This window comes from Diorhabda sublineata, chromosome 2 (genome assembly GCF_026230105.1).
Source record: "Diorhabda sublineata isolate icDioSubl1.1 chromosome 2, icDioSubl1.1, whole genome shotgun sequence".
In the NCBI taxonomy this organism is placed as follows: domain Eukaryota; kingdom Metazoa; phylum Arthropoda; class Insecta; order Coleoptera; family Chrysomelidae; genus Diorhabda; species Diorhabda sublineata.
In genome coordinates this window covers 32,042,701-32,065,134 of record NC_079475.1, presented here as the reverse complement: position 1 = coordinate 32,065,134, position 22,434 = coordinate 32,042,701, and the positions used below count along the sequence as shown (strand labels likewise).

The window sequence follows — 22,434 nt, the reverse complement described above, 5'->3', positions numbered from 1 at the left end:
AGAGTCAAGGCTAGATCTGCTTAAAAACGACACAATAAAAGAGAAGCATAGCCTGAAAGAAACGATTATAGAATATATTGAGGAAAAGTGGTTGATTGGTAGGGCACATGCAGATGATGGGGGAGGAAAGATTGCCAAAAAAATAATACAGTGAATCTCACAGGACCAGAAACAGAAAGAGAGGAAGGTAATGATTATCATGGATGCATAGAATAAGAAAGTCAGTGAAATCTGAACGATAAGAGCTGCAGTGACAAGAAATAGTAGCAATTGAGTACAAAGTCGTAGGGCGTTTTGAACCCGCTTTATATCCAGGATTTATATTCAGGTGGCGATTGCTCGTATGACATTAAGATGGGTCTTTCCAATAACAAACTTTCCTAAGCCCTCCCCTTTCCGAGATATCACCCTTAAAAAGTGATGAATAAAATTGAGTTTTTATTTTTTTTAGAATTTCAGTAAAGCTAGACACTTGAAATCCTATTATTTTGCGTGTATTCGCAAAGGACTAACTACGGGTATTTTTTCAATATTTCTATTACATTTTACAGGGGTGAAGTTAGCAACCCTCGATAGTTGTCATTTTCAGAATTACTGTGCTGCTGCTACTTCTATCTAACGGAAACCAAGTAAAAAACTCCAGAGATTTCTCTTTCTAACAGTATTTTGTTCGGACACATTGGATTTATAGAAAGATAGTTACGATTTTTCGAAACCAGATGATTTTTTTTGAACTTTATAGTATAGTGTAGATTCATTTCTCAATTCTGGTCATTAAAATGAAAAATCTCACTTGCTTTTTTTACATACTTGTACAAGTGATTTGATTGATCCAATTTTGACCATTCACCGAACCTAACACTATTTTTTACTTGTCACAATTTCATTGTCTGGCGCACGTTTTGACGACCAAGTTAATGTCTTCAGGTAGTAGTAAAGAGTATGTTCAGTACAAAATTGATGAACTAAGTACTTGTAATACTATTTTTCTTTTATTTGATCTATACTGAATTAAACTTTAATAAAATACCATCCTAAGTATACATAAAACAACAAAAATAAATAAAACACTCAATTTATTCAGTTCACAAATCTTAAACATACAAAATAATACTACAGTTATTACACATTCATGACTTGGATATCTGTTCGGTTTCCATTCAAATATTCTGCTAAAACTACAGTTGGTGACATGCACACGGTAACAGTCTCATTTCCAACTGTTCTTACTTTCCTAGCGTAACCCGGTATACATTCACAAATACCCAAACGTTCTTTGGTAACCTCTCCAATAACTTCATCCCTACCATTACGCTTAGGCACTAGCCAAGAACCCCTCGAGCATGGTCCTTGCGTATACATTTTATGGCACTCTCCTTTAAATCGGATCATTCCTTTAGAACGATCACAAAGTTCACGTACTGGTTCACAGTCTTGTTTGGCACAAGCACATACACCGTTATAACTTATACCGTCCACTGAAGGTCTAGTATCGAAGTCGAAAGCAACAACACGATTAATGGAACACGGACCTCGTGATCCTATACGGTAACAGCGATTCTGGTCAGGAAAATAGAGACTACCACGTTCGCAAGGCTGGCGTATGCATGTGGTGGAATCTAGTAGAATATAACCTTTGACACAAGGGCCTTGTGTGTAAAGGCGATAACAAGATGTAGAATTTTGATAAGAGACGTATCCGGATCTACAGCTGCATGTAGCATATTTATCTCTGGGATGTGAAAGGATGTACTGTTGTCCTGGAGCACAAGGGCCTATTGTACCTAAAACAGACATTAAAGACATATTAAAGATAATTTCAAGATATTCAATTTCTATACTAGGCTTAGTAGTGATTAACTTTGTAATGTCAAATGACTAGTTTCGACTAGAAAAACGTGGGAGAATAAGCATTAAGAAGAAAGGTACGATATGAGACTCACAATGTAGCGTTCGATACTGCACCCAGCATGCGACTGGGAATTTGATATGCGTATGACGTTTAGTATGAATTTTAACTGGATCAATTCAGTAGATTGTGCAAAGACATTGTTTTTGTGAAACTGTAAAGCCTCTAAAAATAATTGACAATAATTTTTCTTCAAGCTTAGGCCGTGTGCAATAGAGACTTTTGCAAGTGCTTACGGAGAGAAGGTAAAGACCGTTGCACATATAGACTTTTTAATAGATTCGTTCTGCCCCAGTTAAACCTACCAGAAGCCGTTGTCCTTGAAAAATATAATAAGGCACCATGGCTTGAACTTTTCAATGTCACTAGGCAAACTGTAAGGCTTGCCCATGTGTTCCAATCTGGCATGTGTAAGTGATGGACACTGACTGATAAACATGGTCAGAAGTTTCTTCCTCTTCCATGCACCACCAAGAATCCGGTTCATCTGACTAGTCAATAGGATGGAGATGGTATCTCATATGACCGTGACTGGTTCAAAAATCAATCAACAGTTGTACTTCACACCTGTTCAATCGGAGCAGTAGAGTCATAAGACTGGCCTATCTATGTGTGCCTTAGCTTGTATCATGCCAGGTGTTTCCATCCCTTTCCACAGAGTATACCTTGTCAGCAGACTATTCAGAGATGTGATTCAGAGACAGGTGAATATCACCATCATGTCATTAGTAAATGATAAGATATAATGCAAGAGAATTGTGAATGAGAAGGATAAAGAAATGAGTACAACTCAAACTAACAATGGCAATAACGTAGCACTAAAGAAAAAAGTTATTCATAAATTTTCTATCCTACATAAGCAATAATTGCACTGATGAAAAACCCTGCCATGAAATAAACTATTTGAGAGTTTATAATTATAAAATTTTACCTAATTCGAAACACTGTTGACTTTCTTCGTGGTAATTAGGTAAATCGTTTGAGCATCCACACGTTTTGTCCGGTAAAAAGAGATGTCCTTTCTCTAAACAAGGTCCCTTGGTATAATGTTGATAACATAACTTATCTATATCCCTAGAACATAAAACTAAATTAGATTATCCGTTTTATATGAACGCTTACAATTTAGAAACCGTCTATAAAATCAAAAATATTGTTTGACATAAAATAGGGTACTTTCATGGTTTGATGAAAAAATAGTTTTGGATAGTTTATATACAACTTTCATTATATATTTTTTTAAATTCTTTGATCAATATTTATAGACAAAAAAATTTTATAGGTAGTTTAAACATTTGAGTTAGGCCGCCATATTATAAATATGAATAAATATGAATACGAAGTAAATACGATAGTTATTCTCTCGGTTACTCAATTTATTTACTTCATAACTAGAGAAATATTTTATTTCTACGTAACCAATAAATAATAACTGTATTATAACAACACACACTACGTTGTCGGCAACGATAACCTCGTGATCATAATCGTAATAGTAAAATGACAAACAATTTATTAATTCCTTTGAACTGAAAGGCAGTAACTATTTGAAATTGCAATCTATTTCAGACAAGTCAATATAATCAAAAATTCATGTACAAATACAAATGTCACCAAATGAATAAAGTTGTAGTAGATGATCAGCTGAGCTTCCTCTGCACATGCCTAAGTTCAAGACATATTACATCTTGCGTTACTTATTTTGCTTCGTGTCGAAATGACGTAAAATCAGTTTTGAGCTAGAGCATAATAATCATGAGCCACTATTAACATTGACACACTGGAATGGACAGAAATGAAATAGCTGACTTGCAATATTAGGGGCGGATAAACCTTACATACAACCTGAATACTTTTGTAGAATCGGTTACAGGACAATAGAAAAGATGGTAGATAGGAAAAACCAATTTCTTGGACAATCTACATGGGTTGAAGTAAGAAAAGATCCTTATAGAAAACAATAACCAAAGAAGATCTATTGAACAATCTACGGAACTCCATAACATATCACCTGTGAGCATATGATGTAAGAAACGTTTTAAAAATAGTGGAATTAATAGATTAGTTATAAACATTGAGTATCATCAGTACTACAGCAAGAAAATAGCACACAATAGGAAGCAGCAAGAAATGAGTTACATAAATTTATTTTCAGGTTTAATTAACAACGTAAAAAAAGTTTTAAATTGTTGTTTACTAAGAGTACTCAGTAAATAATTTTCTGAAATGGTTCCAGTTTGTAATATCAGGAAGTAACTATTAATTGAGTACTTGTGGAAAGAATTTCAATTTTTTGAACGCATAAAGAATAGAAATCTGGGCTATATAGAGAGAGGAAAATAGATATAATTAAGACTAATATTGTAAAGTAAGATGAGAGAAAAAACATGTAGAGGGCATATAAAACTTTCATCATTCAGTAATCTTAGAGTGGTATTACTGGTACATCAAATATCTGTTAATAATAAGTAATAATTCAGTTGTGTCGCATCAAATAAACAGTGTGTATCGGTGCTCCGAGATAATACTCGAAAATTGGTATAATTGGTACACAGAGTTTGCCATTAAAGTTAAAAAATCGCAGTTGTTTAGTAAATTAACAGTGATATACTTTTTATTTTGTTAGCGTTTCGTTGCACCTCAGCTATTCAATTGTAATTGTTTAGGACAGGTAATTTAAGAACTAAATAAAACATATTATACGGAAAAAAAATTGAAAGAAACAATTTGTTCCAACTGGTAAGATTGATAAGGCGGATAGGAGGCAATTTCCGAACCGTTGAGGTAAATGAACTCCTTTCGATGTCAAAGTTGAATTAATTATTGACCAGTGGTGATATACGACTATACGAGTGTGAAAGAGAAGTAAGAAAAAATGTCGACAAATGTACTGACAAACAAGAGAAAAAGGAGAAGAAATAATGAAGAAGTGGATTTTACAAAAAAAGCAGAAAAATCTTCGGGGCACCTACCAAAAAAGAAGATACAACTGATAACATGATGCACTTATTACAACAGTTAGCATTGTATGTTAATGATATTGAGAAGGAGCAAAGCCTATACGCAGAATAAATAAGAGCGGATAATGAGAGGTTAAGGAAAGAAAATGAAATTATCCAGAAGGAAAGCCGGCAAAGAAAAATAGAACAGACAGAATTAAATAACAGGGTGGAGATACTAGAAAAAGAAAAGAAAAGAGATAATGTGGTTATAACCAGTTCAAAAATGTATAACAATGATAAGAAAATAAAACTAGGAGAGGAAACATGTTTGGTCCAATTGGGTAACGCCGACAAAAGTGAGCGAGTAATGAAGGCGAAGAGAAAAGAATGGAAAGAGGAAAGAATCTACATTAGCAATGAAGGCGAGGTGCGAGAAGAGGGAAAAAATAGATAAAATGGGGTTCTAGAATCTAGTAATAGATGGCAATGTTTGGAAATGGAATCGAACAAAAGGAAAACTGAATGCACATTTGCCCTAACAGTAGAACAAGCGATAGTATTAGCTAATAATGAGACTACCGCCATGAATAAGTACGGGAATAGTATTAACAGTAGAGCAAAAAATATGTGGAATAGAAAAAAGTATTTATATGATAGATATGATTTATAGTAATGAAAATAACGATGTGACGATTATTTCGATCATAATTCAATCCACAAAGAAATCTGGATCTCTCCAAATAGCCGCTCAAGAAATAAAATTATGTATTAGTGGAAATAAAGCACACAAGATTGATAATGGATGTCAGAAGTTAAAGAGGAGCAGACGCATCAAACCACATATTGATGGTGACAAAACTAAAGGAAGAAACGCTAAAAACCAAATAGACACAAAATGACCACAACTTTAGAGAATAAGCAATCGTGGAAAGAGGTCGAAATGGAATGGGGAGAAAAAGAAGAGCAATGAAGGAAGTGACTTAAAACAGCTAGGGAGGGTAACAATGAGAACAGAAAATTAATGGTTTGATGAAGATTGTCGACAAGCATTGAGAAAAAGAAACAGGACAAGAGAATTAATGGTAAATATTCCGACTGATGAAAAAAAGTATACAGATCAAAGAAAAAACGCAAAAAAATTTGCAGAAGTAAGAAACGGGAAAATTTAGAAAGATATAAGAAATTTCTACCGAGATTCAAAAAGGAGCAACGGATCAGAGATACTATCAAAATATAATCAGATGTCTAATAGGAAACAGAAAAGGAAAATTGGATAGGTGGAGGCAATACTTTGATGAACTGCTAAATGAAGAAATAAAGAAAAACGGAGAAGGTGAGTCGCGGGAAGAGGACGAACGTTTTGAAAAATAATAAAATTGCCGGAATCAATGGAAGAGAGGAGTGTTAAGAAGATTAATGCAGAAGAAGAACGAATGCAGAGATTAAAAGGTTGTATGATTAGGCAAAGATCAGCTATATATTAAGGGCAAAAAGACTTCGTTCGTTGGGTCATATAGCCAGAATGGAAGAAAACATGTGAGTAAAGAGAGACTCAAAATACAGGATTTCTACTATTCAGCTATGAAATCATTTCGAAGATAAATTCTACCGTTCTTCAAAGGAGAAAACAACTACTTTCTTGACTAATGCCTCGACGAATATTGATTTATAACTCCTCTGAAGAGCGTGATGTCAATCAACCCTTTTGTCGATATTAACATCCTCAATGGCTCGCAATTGCAAGAAGAGGTTGTAACTACTGACTAGTTTCGACGTCATTATGTTTCATCAGAGCAAACCACTGGTCAGTTAGAAATCGAACGTAGTCACCGATAATATAGATTTTGATGGAAAATGAGGTTTGTAAAATGTATCAAAATACTCTATTTCTACTATTCACCTCTGAAATAATTTCGAAATTCAATATTTCCAAAATGAATTCTGCCGTTCTGCAAAGGAGACTACTTTCCTGGTTAATGCCTCAATATTGAATTACAACTTCTCTGAAGAGGAGTGTATATATATATATATATATATATATATATATATATATATATATATATATATATATATATATATATATTGCATACTAGTGAATAATATAATAGAGATAATAAATTTGTTATTTCACAATTACCTATAGTCTTGTAACTCTACATCATCACATTTACACTCAGGAATTTTAGTTTTTACGTCCTCTGTTACAAGTAATCCTTTTTGACATGGTCCTCTGCTATATTTGGGATAACATTTTCCATCTTTCGGCCAATAAAGTGTATTTTCTTCGGAACATGTTTTAAGCTGTTTACATGTACCCCATTGTCGCTTTGAACTGAAATAATAATCAAGAATTTATGCTTCTAAGAAATATATATACTAAAATTGCAAATTTCCTTTTTAGAAAAATATTGGTACTGATTGAATACACATTGAAATTATTTTCACTTACTTTTCACTTTTATATTTTGTGTCTGGTCCGAAATAATATCCATAATTGCAAGGACCCGAAGTGAATAACTGATAACAAGCGCCATCTGTGGCAGACTGTGCAGTTTTGGGAACACATCTACATTCAGCTGACAAATTTTTACCAGTTTTATTAAGAGATGGGGTCAGCTCCATACCATTCGGACAGGGGTAGCCAACCTAGAAGTCGAAATAAATATTAATGCATAAAAAACTGACATTCAAGAATTCTCACATGTGTAATTTATCATTTATTGAAAATCATTTAATAATATTGCATACAACCTGGAATATTTTATAACATTTCCCATCTGGTGGCCAGAATAGAAGCTGCCATCCTCTAGGGTGAGAAGCACACGGATTCAACTTTGGGTTTGCCCAAGGAGGTGCCATTACAGCACCTTTTGTGTATGGTATCCAAAAGAGGTAAAAAAATAATTCCAGTTGACATACCCATACCTGAAAACACGGTTACGTTAATATTAGGTTGAGGAAAAAGTAATTTCTTTCATGTTTTTAATATTTTCAAAGTTAATTTATTGATAGATTTTATACACCAATTAATTATATGTTTGTCTTTCCCCCTTTTCTGTGGGAAAAATGATCAATTCGAACAATTCTTTCACTAAACTAACAATATTATAAAAAATATAATAAATATGTAAATTTTAACTTATAATATAAATTATATAAATTAAAATTAAATAAATTATATAAAATATAATATAAAAATATAAAACTGCGACATTGTTACGCATTTTACGTTATTTTCTGAAAGAGTCTCGTAAATACCGTCATTTATTCTACCGAAGTTCAAGGTAGTTTATTTCTGAATTACATAACACTACACATATTTTATGGTAACTTCTAAACGTAGGTAGGTACTTGAAACAAAACCAGTACTGCTGTTGAACGTTTAAGTTTATACTAAATTGCTTCACTCATTTGTTAGAAAGAGATAACGAAATAAATATATCATTCATTTTTAGTTTGTTATATAAATGATTTTTCAGTCGTAACATTTAAATTGGAGTAAAAAGAATGGTATAATCTTGATTAATAATAAATCCATTTTTGGAAAAGAAGTATTTTTAAATAAATCAACTCATTGCTCCAAGTCAACAATTAACTGTAAACATAGACTTTTTAGATCAGCTTGTAGCAGCAGATACCAAGAAAATAATCTACAGAACATAGAATAGGGGCTCTAATTACTTACAAATTCTACACAAAAACTTTGGAAAAATCTCTGAGGCTTACTTATATTTATATATTTCATGACAATGTTATTTAATCTTATCAATTCCTTCTATTTTATTACTTGAAACAACTACTTAAAAAAAATTTATTATTTATAACTCTAAACAGCTCTCAAAGTTGCATATGTACCCCAAAGCAGTGAAATTTTGAGAACTAAATTTAAACAATATAAATTTGGGAATTTGTAATGTCATCATGATAATTATTCCGAAATATTGCAGATGCTCTCGTTTCTTCACTACTCAAGTGAATACATCGGTGATCGATAAGTAGTTATGAGCTTTGTTCGCGGGGCAAATTCCGAATCAGATTAAAGTCCTCTGAAAATTCACTGTTAAAGTGCAGGAAGTCTTTTTCTGACTGTTCCTTCAGGTCGTGCGCCAGCTTTAACAGACTCAAATCTTATTATTCAAATGTGAGGATTTTAGTCACCAGTATTGCACACACTTTTCAAATTTTCATGTAAAATTTGACGCAACTGCACGAATACTTAGCCGACGGTCAGATCGAACAAGATTATCGACTTTTTCGATATTTTCATCTGATTTTGACGTGGAAGGGCGACCCGAATGTGTTAATTACCTTCAACAACTTCTCTCCCATTTTGAAAAGGCTCGAACAACTTAAAACCACGTAAACGTGACAAAGATTCATTGCCATAAACGTGTTTCATTGAATTATAAGTTGCAATAATTGCAATTTTTCCAATTTTCATGTGAAATTTCTCAACAATCCGTTGCTCTATTTTTTCGTCGTTCATTTTTACGGCAGAACAAAAAAACCACCTACCATACAAATCTAGGAAACGACTACACTGGTTTGTCTACAGATATCGCATTTAAAACAGTAGGTTTTCATGCTAAACAGCAGCCTTTGGCGCATGTGTACTTTTTCTGTAGCAGCACTACTCTCGTTACTTAATAGCCACACCTTGTATATTGTGTGCCTTCATTCATTTATTTTGCATTACCATAAGCTCCTATTTTTTCTTAGAATCGATACAAAGCTCTTAAAATGTTGGCAGTAAGTTCCTGAACATCTAAGAAAAACACATTTTTTGCCAAAAATCGATTTTTTTCATCAATGTAATTTACTTCAAGAGCAATACAATCATTCTAACGCTTCTTCAATTTCTCGATGTCGTGCTTGTAGAAGGATTTGTCTTTTGCCTCAAAGTAGGCTTCAATTTCAACAATCGCTTCTTCATTTCTTACCAGTGAGAATTTTTTTGAGATCCAGTAGTCACTGGGGGCCAGATCTGGACTATACGGTGGATGAGAAAGCAATTCGAATTGTGATTCGTTCAATGCAACCATCGTTACCATCGACTTGTGAATTGGTGTATTATCTTGGTGAAACAGTGGTTTTTTCTTCGACATATGAGGTCGTTTTTCCTTGATTTTTGCATGAAGATGATCCGTCAACTCTATGTAGTATTCGCTATTGATTGTCTCTCCCTTTTGGAGATAGTCGATAAACAATATTCCACTCGCATCCCAAAATACTGAAGTCATAACCTTCCCAACTGACTTTTGTACCTTTGAACACTTCGGACGAGGTACCACCGACTGTAATCCACTCAGATGATGATCGTTTATTACGAGTAAACATGGACAAACTCTGTTTTGAATCATCAACAAGTTGTTGTTTTTGATCGACTGTGAGTATACACGACACCCACTTTGAAAAACCCTTCTTGTGGTCAAATTTTCATGCATAATTGCAAACACACTACCTTCTGATGTCTTTGCGGCCTCAGCCAAGTCACGCAATTTCAATTTACGATTGGATATAACCAATTTGGATACTTTCTTGAGGTTTTCTGGAGTAACCACCGCAATTGAACGACCAGATTGTTCACCATCATCGGTGTCTGTACGACCACGTTTAAATTCAGCAAACCAATAACAAATGGTTCTTTTCGATGGAGCAGGGTCCGGATAACACTTTTGAAGCCATTACTGAGCTTGTACAGTATTTTTTTTAATCAAGAAGCAATGATAAATTAACTCATAAAATTGTTATGAATCCATTGTTGTAGAAGTAGATTCACTTAAATGATGGTCACTTTTTTCATATTAATCGAATTGTCATGAAATTTTACACATAATCTCTTGAAAGAAAGAACTAATTTCTCTAAAATTGCACAATTCATTCTGATAGCTGAAAGCAATTTATTAGTTCTTGTAGTATTTTTCAATTCTACAATAGTTTGATGGAGAGGAGGATTATATTATCGCTGTAAACAAGCTTTTCACTTAATTTAAATAACTTATACCGATTTGTTTGAGCAATCGAAAAATGTTAAACAAAAATTCCTCATCGACAACACCGTGTTGGCGTAACTACAATGTTGACAATGTTATCTAACAATCGTTAATGGTAATCGGTTTTTTAACAACTATCAAAAAGAAAGTCTTGTTCTAATTTGAATACAATTATGTCAGTTGCACGATATCTTTTTGATTTGTCCCATTATTATGCAGAAATTTATCGTTTGGGTGGTGTTTCACATTTTTTATTGGGAATAAAAAACGGTATTCTTCAATTTGTTGTATCTAGAATTAACGAGAAAGTAAAAAATGCTGTATAAATTAAACGTGATCATACTGGGAGTAATACTTATTACTAATATTTGTTCTCTCTCAAACAAAACAGTACATGCATAAACATTTTTAAATACTTCCCAAAATTAACCGAAAGCATATTTGTATAGGTTAAGCTGGTTTCATACAAATCATGAGCTCTAAGAACCCCACAAATTTTCGAGTATGTTCCATGATTACAGAGTGTACCAATTTTACGAAAAAGCTCAATAGATCATAAATAAATGAAAATTATCATTAAGTTTCAATATATTCTGCCCTTATTCCCGAATACTTTTCGAAAGTCTGACTAAAGCTTCTATGCCACTTCAAAAATATGATGCATCTTTAGAGTTATACTGCTCCTACACCGTCTGTTTAATTTCATCATCGTTTTTAGATTTTTTATTTCTTAACTCGGCCTTTAGCTTTTCTAATAAAAAATAATAGGACGAGGTCAGATAAGGGATATATGGTGGGTGTTAAATCTCTGTGCAGCATTGTCATGAAGCAAGCACACACTTCAGCTACTTTGCCACGCCTTTTTCGATAGTTTTTTGGCGCAACTTCCTTAGTAATTCATAGTAATATACCACGCTCACGGTTATATTTGAGCTTTTCATGACCTGTTCTTTTTTTGCTACCCGCAATTTCTTCTATTTTCACTCTCCGTCACTCAAAACAATTTCTTCCACTAATTTAATATTTTCTCATCGTCATCGTCACACGTGGGTCATCTTGTAAAGATTCTCGTCACCGGAGAAACAACTTTGACCTATTTTTAATTGTTGAAAATGATGGTCACCATAAACATAACATAAAAACATTAGGTAAAAAATATTTTTTGATACAAACTCACCTTATTTGAAATAAACAGAAAAAGAAAATTATTGGCGTAAATTTTGGTACAATTGGTCTACAAGAATTATGTTGAGTTGATGATGACAAAATTGGAAAATTGTAATATCCTGCATAACTCAGTATATCATTCACTTCAGATTTGGTACGTTTGTGTCAGAGGTGCTCTACAATAAGCCTTTTTCTTCGCACACTCAGTTTAAATTTCTTGTTTGTCTGTTTAGATCTAATTTTTAATTATATTTAATCAACCAATTGATTTGAACTTTCGCATACTTTCTCTATTTTGATGACAATATTTAATAATGTGTGAATAAATGAATTTAATTAATTTTCATATTCTATTTTGCATTTTTGCCAATGTATAATATTTCTAATCAAATTAACTTGATTTAAAGGAAAGCTAGTCAATAGGAACTATTAAGTACTTTCTGGCAATTAGCTGAAAAATCCGCTATTGAGTAAAGTTGATGGGTACTAACGTACAGTATTGAAGATTATTTAAGAATGATCTTAATGTCATAGCTGCAGTATTTCGAAATTGTGACTTATGTATTTCATTCCATTGGGAATGTACATGATGTAACGAAAAATCTAGAATAATTTTTCATTATTCCAAACAATAGACTGCTCTAGTTTCTCGTACTGATTTCATCAAAACAATTATTAAAAGCGTAATGACGATCTACTTAATATTGCATTAATTGTTATATAATGTAACAATACAAAATTAGTGGAAAAAGTTTCAGAAAAATAAATTTGCTATCCTATTATGTTGAAAAAATAATTAGTTGTCATTACGTTTCACATTTTTCCCAGTAGTTCAATTATTTATATTTTAATGCTATTGATAATATTGTTTTCTCTGCTAGATATTTTTTATTTTATATTATTAATATACCAACAAATGAAATTATTATCACCTATAATATTACTAATATTAATTTTAAACACTCATTTTTCAAAAAAGTATCGAACTTCCGAGAAACTGCTTGAAATCTTTAGAAAGTGTTACCTTATTTTCCAACGGAAAGTTAGCCAATTTACGTGGCAGTAAGATCTCTCAGAAAAATCGAAACTTTTTATAAATTTTAAAATTTCCGAAAAAGATTAAAAACATTACCAAACTTTTTTGAGGATCCAAATATTCAATTCTACTGAAAGTTATTTATCACAAGCTATCTATATTAATTTCAACTCCCGTAACGTTTACTCCCTTACATCTTACAACTTAAATAAATAAAAAATTATTTGTAAAAATTGGGCAATCAAAAAATAATGTAAACTCGTGGGATATTCGCTACCAAAATTTTATACTGAAATAATAAGAAACAAAAATAGAATTTTTGACATCAATAAGCATTTATTTTGGTTTGATTGGTGACTTAATAAATAAGGTGGCTATGACATGTGAAATATCGATAAAAAATTCATACTACATTTGAAGATATCCAAAAATCTTTGCATTTTCTATGCGAGCGAGTTTTTTATCAGCATTATGCAATTTCGGAAACAACCTTCCAATTTATTTACTTCATTAGCCGAGGGACGTCATTTTATTCGACAACTGCTAAGTACAAGGTCGCGTATTTCCTTAACCATTCCTGGAGTACTTACAGTTAATGACGGCCCCGATGTTCTGCATTATCCGTGTTTATATGGCATTTTTAAAGCAAACATGATAATATTTATGTAATTTTTCCACGGTTTCTTCAGTTGTTTTTTCGCTTAAAAATGTTTAATTAACAGTAGAAATTCTTGTTTTTCAATATTCACTCAAACTTAAACTAATTCAACTGTCAAATTTAAGTGGAATGACACGAAAAACATTACGGAAACTAATAATACGATCGCCGCAGCTAAAGTATTGTCTTCTGGAAAGTGGCTCTTCCGTCAAACTGCCCTCATAATTATCCATCTCTTTTGCGTCTTAATTACGAGGATGGTCCCAGAAATACCTAGTATGATCTAGAGATGGCGGTAGTTGCTTGAAAAATACCACTGTATTAGAAAGTACAAAATCTATACAGCATCTGTTTCAAGTTTGAAGTCGCCACGTTGCTTAGTATTTGTTTGGCAGCTATCAATACCGAACATTTTCAGTGTTTTTCATTTGAAAGATCTTAGTCCAAGCAATATAAAAGTTTTACTAGATTATACTCTGAGTGAGTAGCAGTGTTTAAACGCGGGAGTACGACCTGCGAAGACCAGCATAGTACAGGTCGACCTAATGAGGTGACGATTCCAGAAATTTTGAAAGAAAATCCACAAAGCTATATTGGATAATCGTCGACTAAAGATGCGTGAGCCAGCAGACATAGTAGGCGTTTCAAAAAGTGCGGTACATCGCATATCAAAAGAAAATTTTGACATGAGAAAGCTGTGCGCACGATGGGTGCCGCGTTTCTTCACAATAGAACAAAAACAGCCGCGTGAAGATATTTCCATCGAGTGTTTGGCAATGTTTCACAGAAATAAAGCCGAAACCAGGCAAGGTCATGGCGTTGGTTTTTTTGGAAAGCGCGTAGGATAATTTTTATTAATTATCTTAAAAAAAGAAAAACTTTCATCGGCGAGTATTATGCGAACTTATTGCAATGTTTTAGGGAAGAAATGAAGCACAAGCGATCGTGACTGGCTAACAACAAAGTGTTGTTTCATCAAGACAACGCACCAGCTCACACATCCGTTATTGCAACGGCCAAAATTAATGAATTAAAGTTTTATTTGCTACCTCATGGCTATTTTGAGGAGCTTGACGATTATTATAATAAAAAGAGTATCGAACTTATTGAAAATAGCTGGAAAAATTGTATGGATCTTAAAGGAGATTACGTTGAAAAATAAATATATTTTTTGTTCAAAATTTCCAAGTACTTCTGGAACCACCCTCGTATATTCTACTACTACAAATTACGTAATTTCAAGTTATTACTATTATTCCTAATTCGAATGGTATTTGGCCAATCTTGATATATTTTTTGTCTAATTGTGAAAGCTTCATCAATCATAATTCTGAATCCAATTCAATTTGTTCAAACAAAATGAAGTATATCAATTTTTTTCAAGCACGAATAATTTATAATTGTATTTGGTTCTTTTGATTATTACAATTAAATGTCGTTTATTCAAATTATACATAATATAATTGAGCAATCGAATCGATCATTCAAAATTACGGATATTAAATGAATCATGAAGAAATCAAATAATCACTACGAACATAACTATTAAAAATAAAATTTACCAATCACCTCCATTATTCAAGTCGCAATCCGATACGGAAGTATTAAGAATACGTACGAGGATACATAAATTACACTGGCCTACACCATTTTTGTAACAAAAATCAGACAATTATTTTTATAATCATAATACCGGAAAAACATTTATAAAGCCCTAATTCGTACCACTTTTCGGTGTGTTCTTTAGATCCATATTTCTTGGCAGGTCTGTATTTATAATCAAAAATATTTTATTGTGGGTTTATTCTCATATTCAGTTTACATTGGAGTTTGAAAGTGAATTATATCAAAATTGTCAGTTCATACGCGCCGCAGTTGTAAAATTTCTCTTACTGTATTTATGGATAATAAGAACCTACTAACCATTTTGATAAATGTATGTCAAAGACTGAGAGTTACTCAGGAAGAAAAGTGAAAATTGAATATCAAAATTTGTAATCTGCAATAAGACCCATTTCTCACAATGCAAACTTACAAGTACCAACGGCACCTTTAGATTGACAAGATATTATTTTGGGAAATAATTAGAATAATATGAGGGTTGTTACTTAAGTTTTGAGATATGGCAACACTGATGTGAATATGTTAAATGTGATATTTTTAACGGTTCATCTTGGTCAAAAATAGAATCGATCTAAAAATCTACATATCTCTCAAACCATAACTTTCATCGAGTTAAACAAACAACATTTTTTTATTAAAAAATCATTTGTGCTATCTTTAGATTGTACCCTGTAAAAGTACGGCACCTGGACTTCAGATAGTAGTGTAGAATTATTTATTCCGTTTGTTCTGTGAAACACTCTACAATGACATATGTATCCATACTTTGAAAATTCATAATGTTAGAATTAATTTAGAATTTAAATATAAGTTCTGATTTCGCAGCTTTCAAGGTCTATATCTCAGAGGAAACGAGGGGTCGTATGAGAAATGTTTTTTTTATGTCACAGCATTATTTTCACGTCATCTATTCACTTGCGAATTTTTTGCATCAAGTTCTGGAACACTCTGTATATTAAGGGTATTTTATATGTTCTGGTAAAGTTTGATAATATTTCTTCGTTTATAAGCCATGTTTTGTATATCATTATCCTTTCTAAAAATCTCCTACTATGTAGACGGTGATTGAAATGAATATTATAAAATCGTGTTGGAAAAAAAGCACTCAAGTTATTTAATACGATCTATTATATCATAGAAATAATTACCTTCAGATGCTATCTACCAATCTAACGAAAAGGAACCAGGAAATATATTTTTTGTTAGAATATCATAACGGTTGTCGTAGTATGATGTAATTAACGTTGTTCATTGTTTGTTTGCTCATGAACGTAATTTCTATTTCATGATTATCATAGAAATAAATATTTACAAGTCTATATTAGACACAGTGGTGGATTCACCAACAGGATGAGTAATCTGTAGCCTAGGGCGGCAAATTTTGTCTAGCAATGTTCTATTTAAGATTCCAAAAAAATTATTGCTTACACTGGAAAGATGAGTTTTGAAGGGCAGAGAAAAAGCTTATAAAAAGTATACTAGAGAAATGAATGAAAAAAGACGACAAAAATTGTAGAATTCTGCCACAGAATAATCTTCGGAACTTATTAAATGTATCTGCCATTTTTATTTACGAAGGTAGCTGACTAAATAATATTTTGGCACTGAAGATGACAGAATTTTATACCATAAGTGGGTATAGTTAAGTAAATGTTCAAAGCACCTTCACAAAGTTTTTCATAAGTTCCAGTTTATTGTGTAAAGAAGTAGAATAATATTTGGATCTACCAACCACTTATATCTGATGGTATACTTATTTCGAATAGACCATTCTTCTCTTATATAATTATGCTTTCTGGCTTTACAGTCCTACAGACAAAGAGAACAAGAATATCTGGTAAATCCAATCCAATAATACCCGATAACTTTGAGGTCACACTTTCCATTGATGTTTTTCTTATTTTATTAATTTCATTAACGTACACATTCATTCATAGCTCTCTTTACATTACATTTCATTTCATGTCTTGTTAGAATTGATGATTTCTTATAAAATCGACAATTTTTTTAAAAATAAATTTGTTGTTATATGCAAGTGACTGATGTAAAATTATCCCAATTTTAGTAAAGTCTCTTCTAACGTTGGTGACATTTTAGGCGTGATTGATCTAATCCCAAGCGTGATTTGTATTTTTATTTCATCTAAGTTGAGAGGCTTAGTGTCGTATAAAATACTTTTGTTATATTCCCGCAATAAGTCTAATGGCGTCAGATTAGGAAAACGTGCTGGCCATTCTATCGATCCTTGCCACCCTATCCACAGATTTGGAAAAATGCGGTTCAGGTAATGCCGGACATAATTTGGTAATGGCGCGCTGCTCCATCTTGCTTAAACTTTATTCTAATCACACCCTTGTGGGTGGATCAGGATATAAGTTTGTCATAGGTGACACGACATTATATTGGAGCAGTTCTAAATATTTATCTCCATTTAAGTTGCCATCAATAAAAATAGGACTTACGATGTGATTTCCTACAATTCCTGTCCAAACATTATATTTTTCAGGATATTGCGTATGTTCTCTCATCCAGTGAGGATTCCCATTAGACCAATAGCGGCAATTTTGACGATTATCATCAAAGTGAAGTGTAAATCAAAAAACAAACTCCTTCTAACTGGTTAACATTTTTACCTAACTTAACGAAAAATACGTTTTTAAATGAGCTTTTATAGGAATGCATTCTATTTTTCTTAAATATTCCAAGAATTGATATGTAGCTAATTGAACAGTGAGACTTCTTTTAGACCAGAATTATGTGAGCTTTCTTGAAAATAACTCACTGCTTGGACGGCTACTTTTATGATATATCTTACATGACCAACCTCCGGAAATTGCTTTTCTATTTTACTAATTGTTCCTTGGGATATAGGGGGCACATTTGGAATTTATTCGTGATATAACCAATGATTTGTAGACTTATAATATTATGCACAGTTAACAATAACAGGACTGTCATGCAAATAGACAGCACGTTGTTAAGGCTATGAGTTTTAAATTTAAAATAAATAAAACTTTTTTAGTATTTTTTTCAATTCATATCAGTAAAATAGAAACGCTAGAATGGTTTTTTCTTCATACCTCGGTGGAAAGTACATACTTTCGTCGCTAGTAGCAGGGACGATAGTTTAACATCTGGAAGTCTGGAAGAGACTTCAACTTTCAGCCCTTGTAGTGTATACGATTTTTCTTCATAGCCGGTCGGGGCAAGCATTAAAAACATGCTTATCAACATTTAAATTTGACAGAAAAAAATTAACAACGTACTGGCTATAAAGAAAAATCGTATACACTACACGGGCCGAAATCTCGATCCTGCCTCGGAAATAATGACGCGCAGGGCCGAAAATTTAACTTTCGTCCCTTGGAGTGTAATATATATGCTATAAACCTAACCATGCCTCCACGTGTTGCAATAAATAATTGATTTATATAAGACTTCTTTTATCCTATTTTTTTTTTCATCATATTCTGTAAATCTAATAGTCTGTTATCCGAATTTTAGCTAAAGTCCCCGGAGAATAGACAAACGCTTGGTCATTTTTTGACGAATAATCTATTGTCCGGCATTAAGCTAATATTCCGGGAAAATAGGCATGCTTAGCGCGCCATCAGCCAACTACCTATTATCCTGGGATATTAGCTAAAATCCCAACTTGCCTATTGACCTACGTCATGTATATGTATATATAGATTTGAGGTCTCGTATACACTGCAACCCAAAGAATCTATTGTGTCCTCCTTTCTTGCTGCGATACTGGAGACAGGAGAACCCAGTGTTCACAGCTTATCCATCATTCCCACTCCTTTTAGAAAGTCTAGAATGTGGGATGGCTCCAACTGCCAGAGATCTCCGTCTTCTATTCCATACGCTCCCAGGTGGGGTGCTCTGGAGTACCTTAGTGTTCTATTATATAATGATTGGTTTTGCTCCTATATACCTTCTTTTCCAGTGCTTTTTCCATTGTTCCTTAGCTGAGACAGTAGAGGTTCGGGTCCCATGAAGGACTTGTCCGAACACAAATTTCAATTGCATAGATTTTTGCTCGAAAAATACTTGGTGCCAAGGCTTTCAGAGTGTTTGGTTCTGGGCCCGTACACTCCTATTCCAGTTCCCTCTGCTGTTTTTGCTATTGCTTACTTTCTCAATATCTAGAGTTAAATGAGAAATAAGTATTGAGTGTAATATAGCGAATTTGTGAAACAATGCTAAGGATTGAGAAGTTAAGTAGAACAGGTGTTCAGGTCCTCCGTTATCTGTTCGAAGAGAACAAATCAAACCGATCCATCACATGCAACTAATTACTTCAAAGACGCCAAACAGAATATATTCTTGACCGCTTGGCCACTGATGATAAAAAATGATAATCAAATACGCAAAAGGCATTGGCTGTTTCCAAATAAATAAGTACTGCAAAGTTGGGTTTATATCTGTGTGTTTGTTGGAATATACATGGAATTCTTCATTGTAAAGTACTGAAACCTGGACAAACTGTAGATGCAGCTCTTTATTGTTAATAATAGGATCGAATAAACCAAAATTTAATCAAAAAGTATCCAGCGATTGTTAACAGAGAAAGTGAATTTAGCAGCATATACCAATTTATTACGATCGCTACATTTCCTTAATGGCAAAAAATTTGAAAATTTGATTGATGTCCAGAATGCTATCTCGAGATATTTTACTCAAAATCACTAAATGTTATTCTTTTGAATTTCATTTAAAGAAGTGACATTGATTGCCCATCCCTTTTTGTATTTGTGATTGTCTTAAGATACTAAGTATAAGTGTAAAAAACCGAAAATTTGTAAATAAACAAACAAAATCGTGGGTAATTATACACTTTCGCGGTCACCTGGTTTTTTGGCTCTAGAAAATCGAAAAATGGATGGATTTTAATGATCTTGGTCTCAAAATGTTCCATTTTACGGCGGATTTATAAAAAAAATATACGAAAATTAAAAAAAATAAATATTTTTTACAGTTTCATGACTTTAAATGCAAAAAAAATGACTTTCTACATATAATCCTTCGTAACTGTTTCTGACGTCGTGGAATCAAGTTCGTATATTTTTTTTCGCAATTTACATAAAAAAATGAATATTTTAAAAAAAAATTTCAAAAAAGTAAATTTTTTTGAGTAATTGTGAGTTGTGGGATTTTGTTAATAATAAATTGAAATATATTGACAATGAATTACAACAATTGTGAATTGAATACATTTGAAGCACTTAACAATATTCAGTGATACAAAACAACCTAACCTAACCAAAATTATAAAATTTATCTATTTTTCGATTTTTAATGGTCCAAAAACTATTAACATTGAAGAATATAGTACGAAACTATTCATGAAAATTGATTGTTTTTCATCGATTTCATTTTAAGCTAAAAAAACTGAAAAACTCATTTTTTTGGATTTTTTTTAAAATTGTTTATTAATTTATGTAGAATACAAAAAAAATATAAAAGCTTTATCTGATAATGAGATAATTTTTTGTAAAGGATTATTTTGCAAAACCGTTTTTTTTTACGATTTAAAACAGTAAAACTATGAGAAATTTTCATTCTACTAATTTTTTTTATAAATCCGCCCAGGTGACCATGAAAGTGTATAATTACCAAATTGTGAAATATTTTCAACGCCTAGCAAGCATTACTTCAAAAATACCAAATTTAATATAAGTTGTTTCATTTTTTGCTAGTATATTATTTTTTGTTGCAGTACACAGTGATGTAAACAAATACAATAGTATTTAATTAAATATATATATATATATATATATATATATATATATATATATATATATATATATATATATATATATATATATTCTGGTTTTTTTATAAGTTAACAAAGTCAACAAAAATATATCTTCGTGCAATAAACATCATTCTATGATTAATGTAAGAAAATAAAAAATCATTTACCCATTTCATAAAAAAATCTCGCATCTTTTCCTTTTCTTAACAATCCAAATTGGAACGAGAACAAAGTCACATTATCCGCCGGTATCAGACATCATCAACACACTAATAAACAAATCCGCAGCTTGACGCGATTATACAATATTCTTTTCAAGGTTTTTCAGTTGCTCTCACTAGGAAATGCCCGCCGTTTTTTGCCAATAAGCGTCTTTCAATGCCGTAATATGTTGCAAGCCGGTACTTATTATACAAAGGCGAAAAAAGTACGATTTTTAACTATTTATTATTATTTATTTTCAATTAAATGTAACACTTAACGTAATTATTCGGTAACGATGTACATTGTCTTTACGTAATACCTACCGGTAAACGAAATTTCTTAGCGACAACTGCATCCCGCGAACTCGACGACGAAGTTTGGTTTGTGTGCGATATTCGAATTATGTATATGTGACGTGTAAAGACTTGGAAGGCTTGGAGGAGTGTATGCCGAGGAGAAGGTGTCGCTAATAGTGAAGATTTCTGTTTTGATTTTATTGTATTCCTTCAATATTTCCTAGACCGAGGATGCTTTTTGATGCTTTTCCACGTGTGCTCTAGTTATTGAATTTGTTAACAGGTATCTTAAAGCAGAAGTTTGTTAAGTAATAAATCATAATCATGCAGATTATGAAACTTCAAATTTAGATATGAAAAAACAAACATTTATAAAAAATTTATTTTAATTCAATTGGACAAAACTTGAGGAGAAATATATCAGAATTAGTCCAGGAGCCACCGCCTGTTTTTTGCAGTCATTAATAAAGGGATGAATATTCATGATTAGTAACTTTTTTATATCATAATATAAATTAGCAGTAACTATACTGCGTATATCTGAATTCGATGGTCCAATGTATTGCGCTCGACGGCGGGTTAAAAATATTGTGACTTAATAGTCGAAAGTTAGACATTGTCATACTCAGAACACTTAACACACGATTACAAATGAGTTATTTGCGCCCGACTTAGTAAACTGGCTAAATTTCTTGAAATTCTTTCACGTTTTACGCCTACATATTATGTCTACATAGGTCACGAATTAAACTTTATCTCGTATACATTGAGGCTGTAAATGGATAATCTTATTTTCTCAGTAATTATAAATGCAATTGAATAATCTCGTGAGGTCAATTTTT

At 32.4% G+C, this 22,434-nt stretch overlaps 2 protein-coding genes across 3 annotated transcripts in view; one reads left to right on the top strand and one right to left on the bottom strand.

Moving 5' to 3' along the window:
- LOC130453239 (centrosomal protein of 135 kDa) overlaps nucleotides 1–22,434 on the top strand; it is a 63,796-nt gene that overhangs the window by 21,628 nt on the left and 19,734 nt on the right. The gene's annotated exons all lie outside the window — the stretch shown is intronic.
- On the bottom strand, nucleotides 1,060–21,682 carry LOC130453240 (uncharacterized). 2 transcript variants are annotated; one of them, XM_056792865.1, is made up of 6 exons: nucleotides 21,260–21,682; nucleotides 7,603–7,776; nucleotides 7,301–7,497; nucleotides 6,989–7,183; nucleotides 2,841–2,983; nucleotides 1,060–1,784 (listed from the first exon to the last, which is right to left on the bottom strand). In XM_056792865.1, exons 1-6 carry the CDS (start codon nucleotides 21,281–21,283, stop codon nucleotides 1,123–1,125), a joined length of 1,395 nt encoding a protein of 464 aa, XP_056648843.1. In that variant the 5' UTR covers nucleotides 21,284–21,682; the 3' UTR covers nucleotides 1,060–1,122. The 2 variants fall into 2 exon arrangements, with proteins under 2 accessions (XP_056648843.1, XP_056648844.1); XM_056792866.1 differs by lacking the exon at nucleotides 21,260–21,682 and adding an exon at nucleotides 8,110–8,216.

Bases quoted from the DNA above. Each gene is read 5' to 3' on its own strand.
- LOC130453240 (XM_056792865.1), bottom strand. From the start codon at position 21,283: ATGCGAGATTTTTTTATGAAATGG. The intron at 7,498-7,602 runs GTTGTATGCAAT...TTCGACTTCTAG, and splicing joins AATGTTATAAAATATTCCAG to GTTGGCTACCCCTGTCCGAA. The intron at 1,785-2,840 runs GTAAAATTTTAT...TGTCTGTTTTAG, and splicing joins TCAACAGTGTTTCGAATTAG to GTACAATAGGCCCTTGTGCT.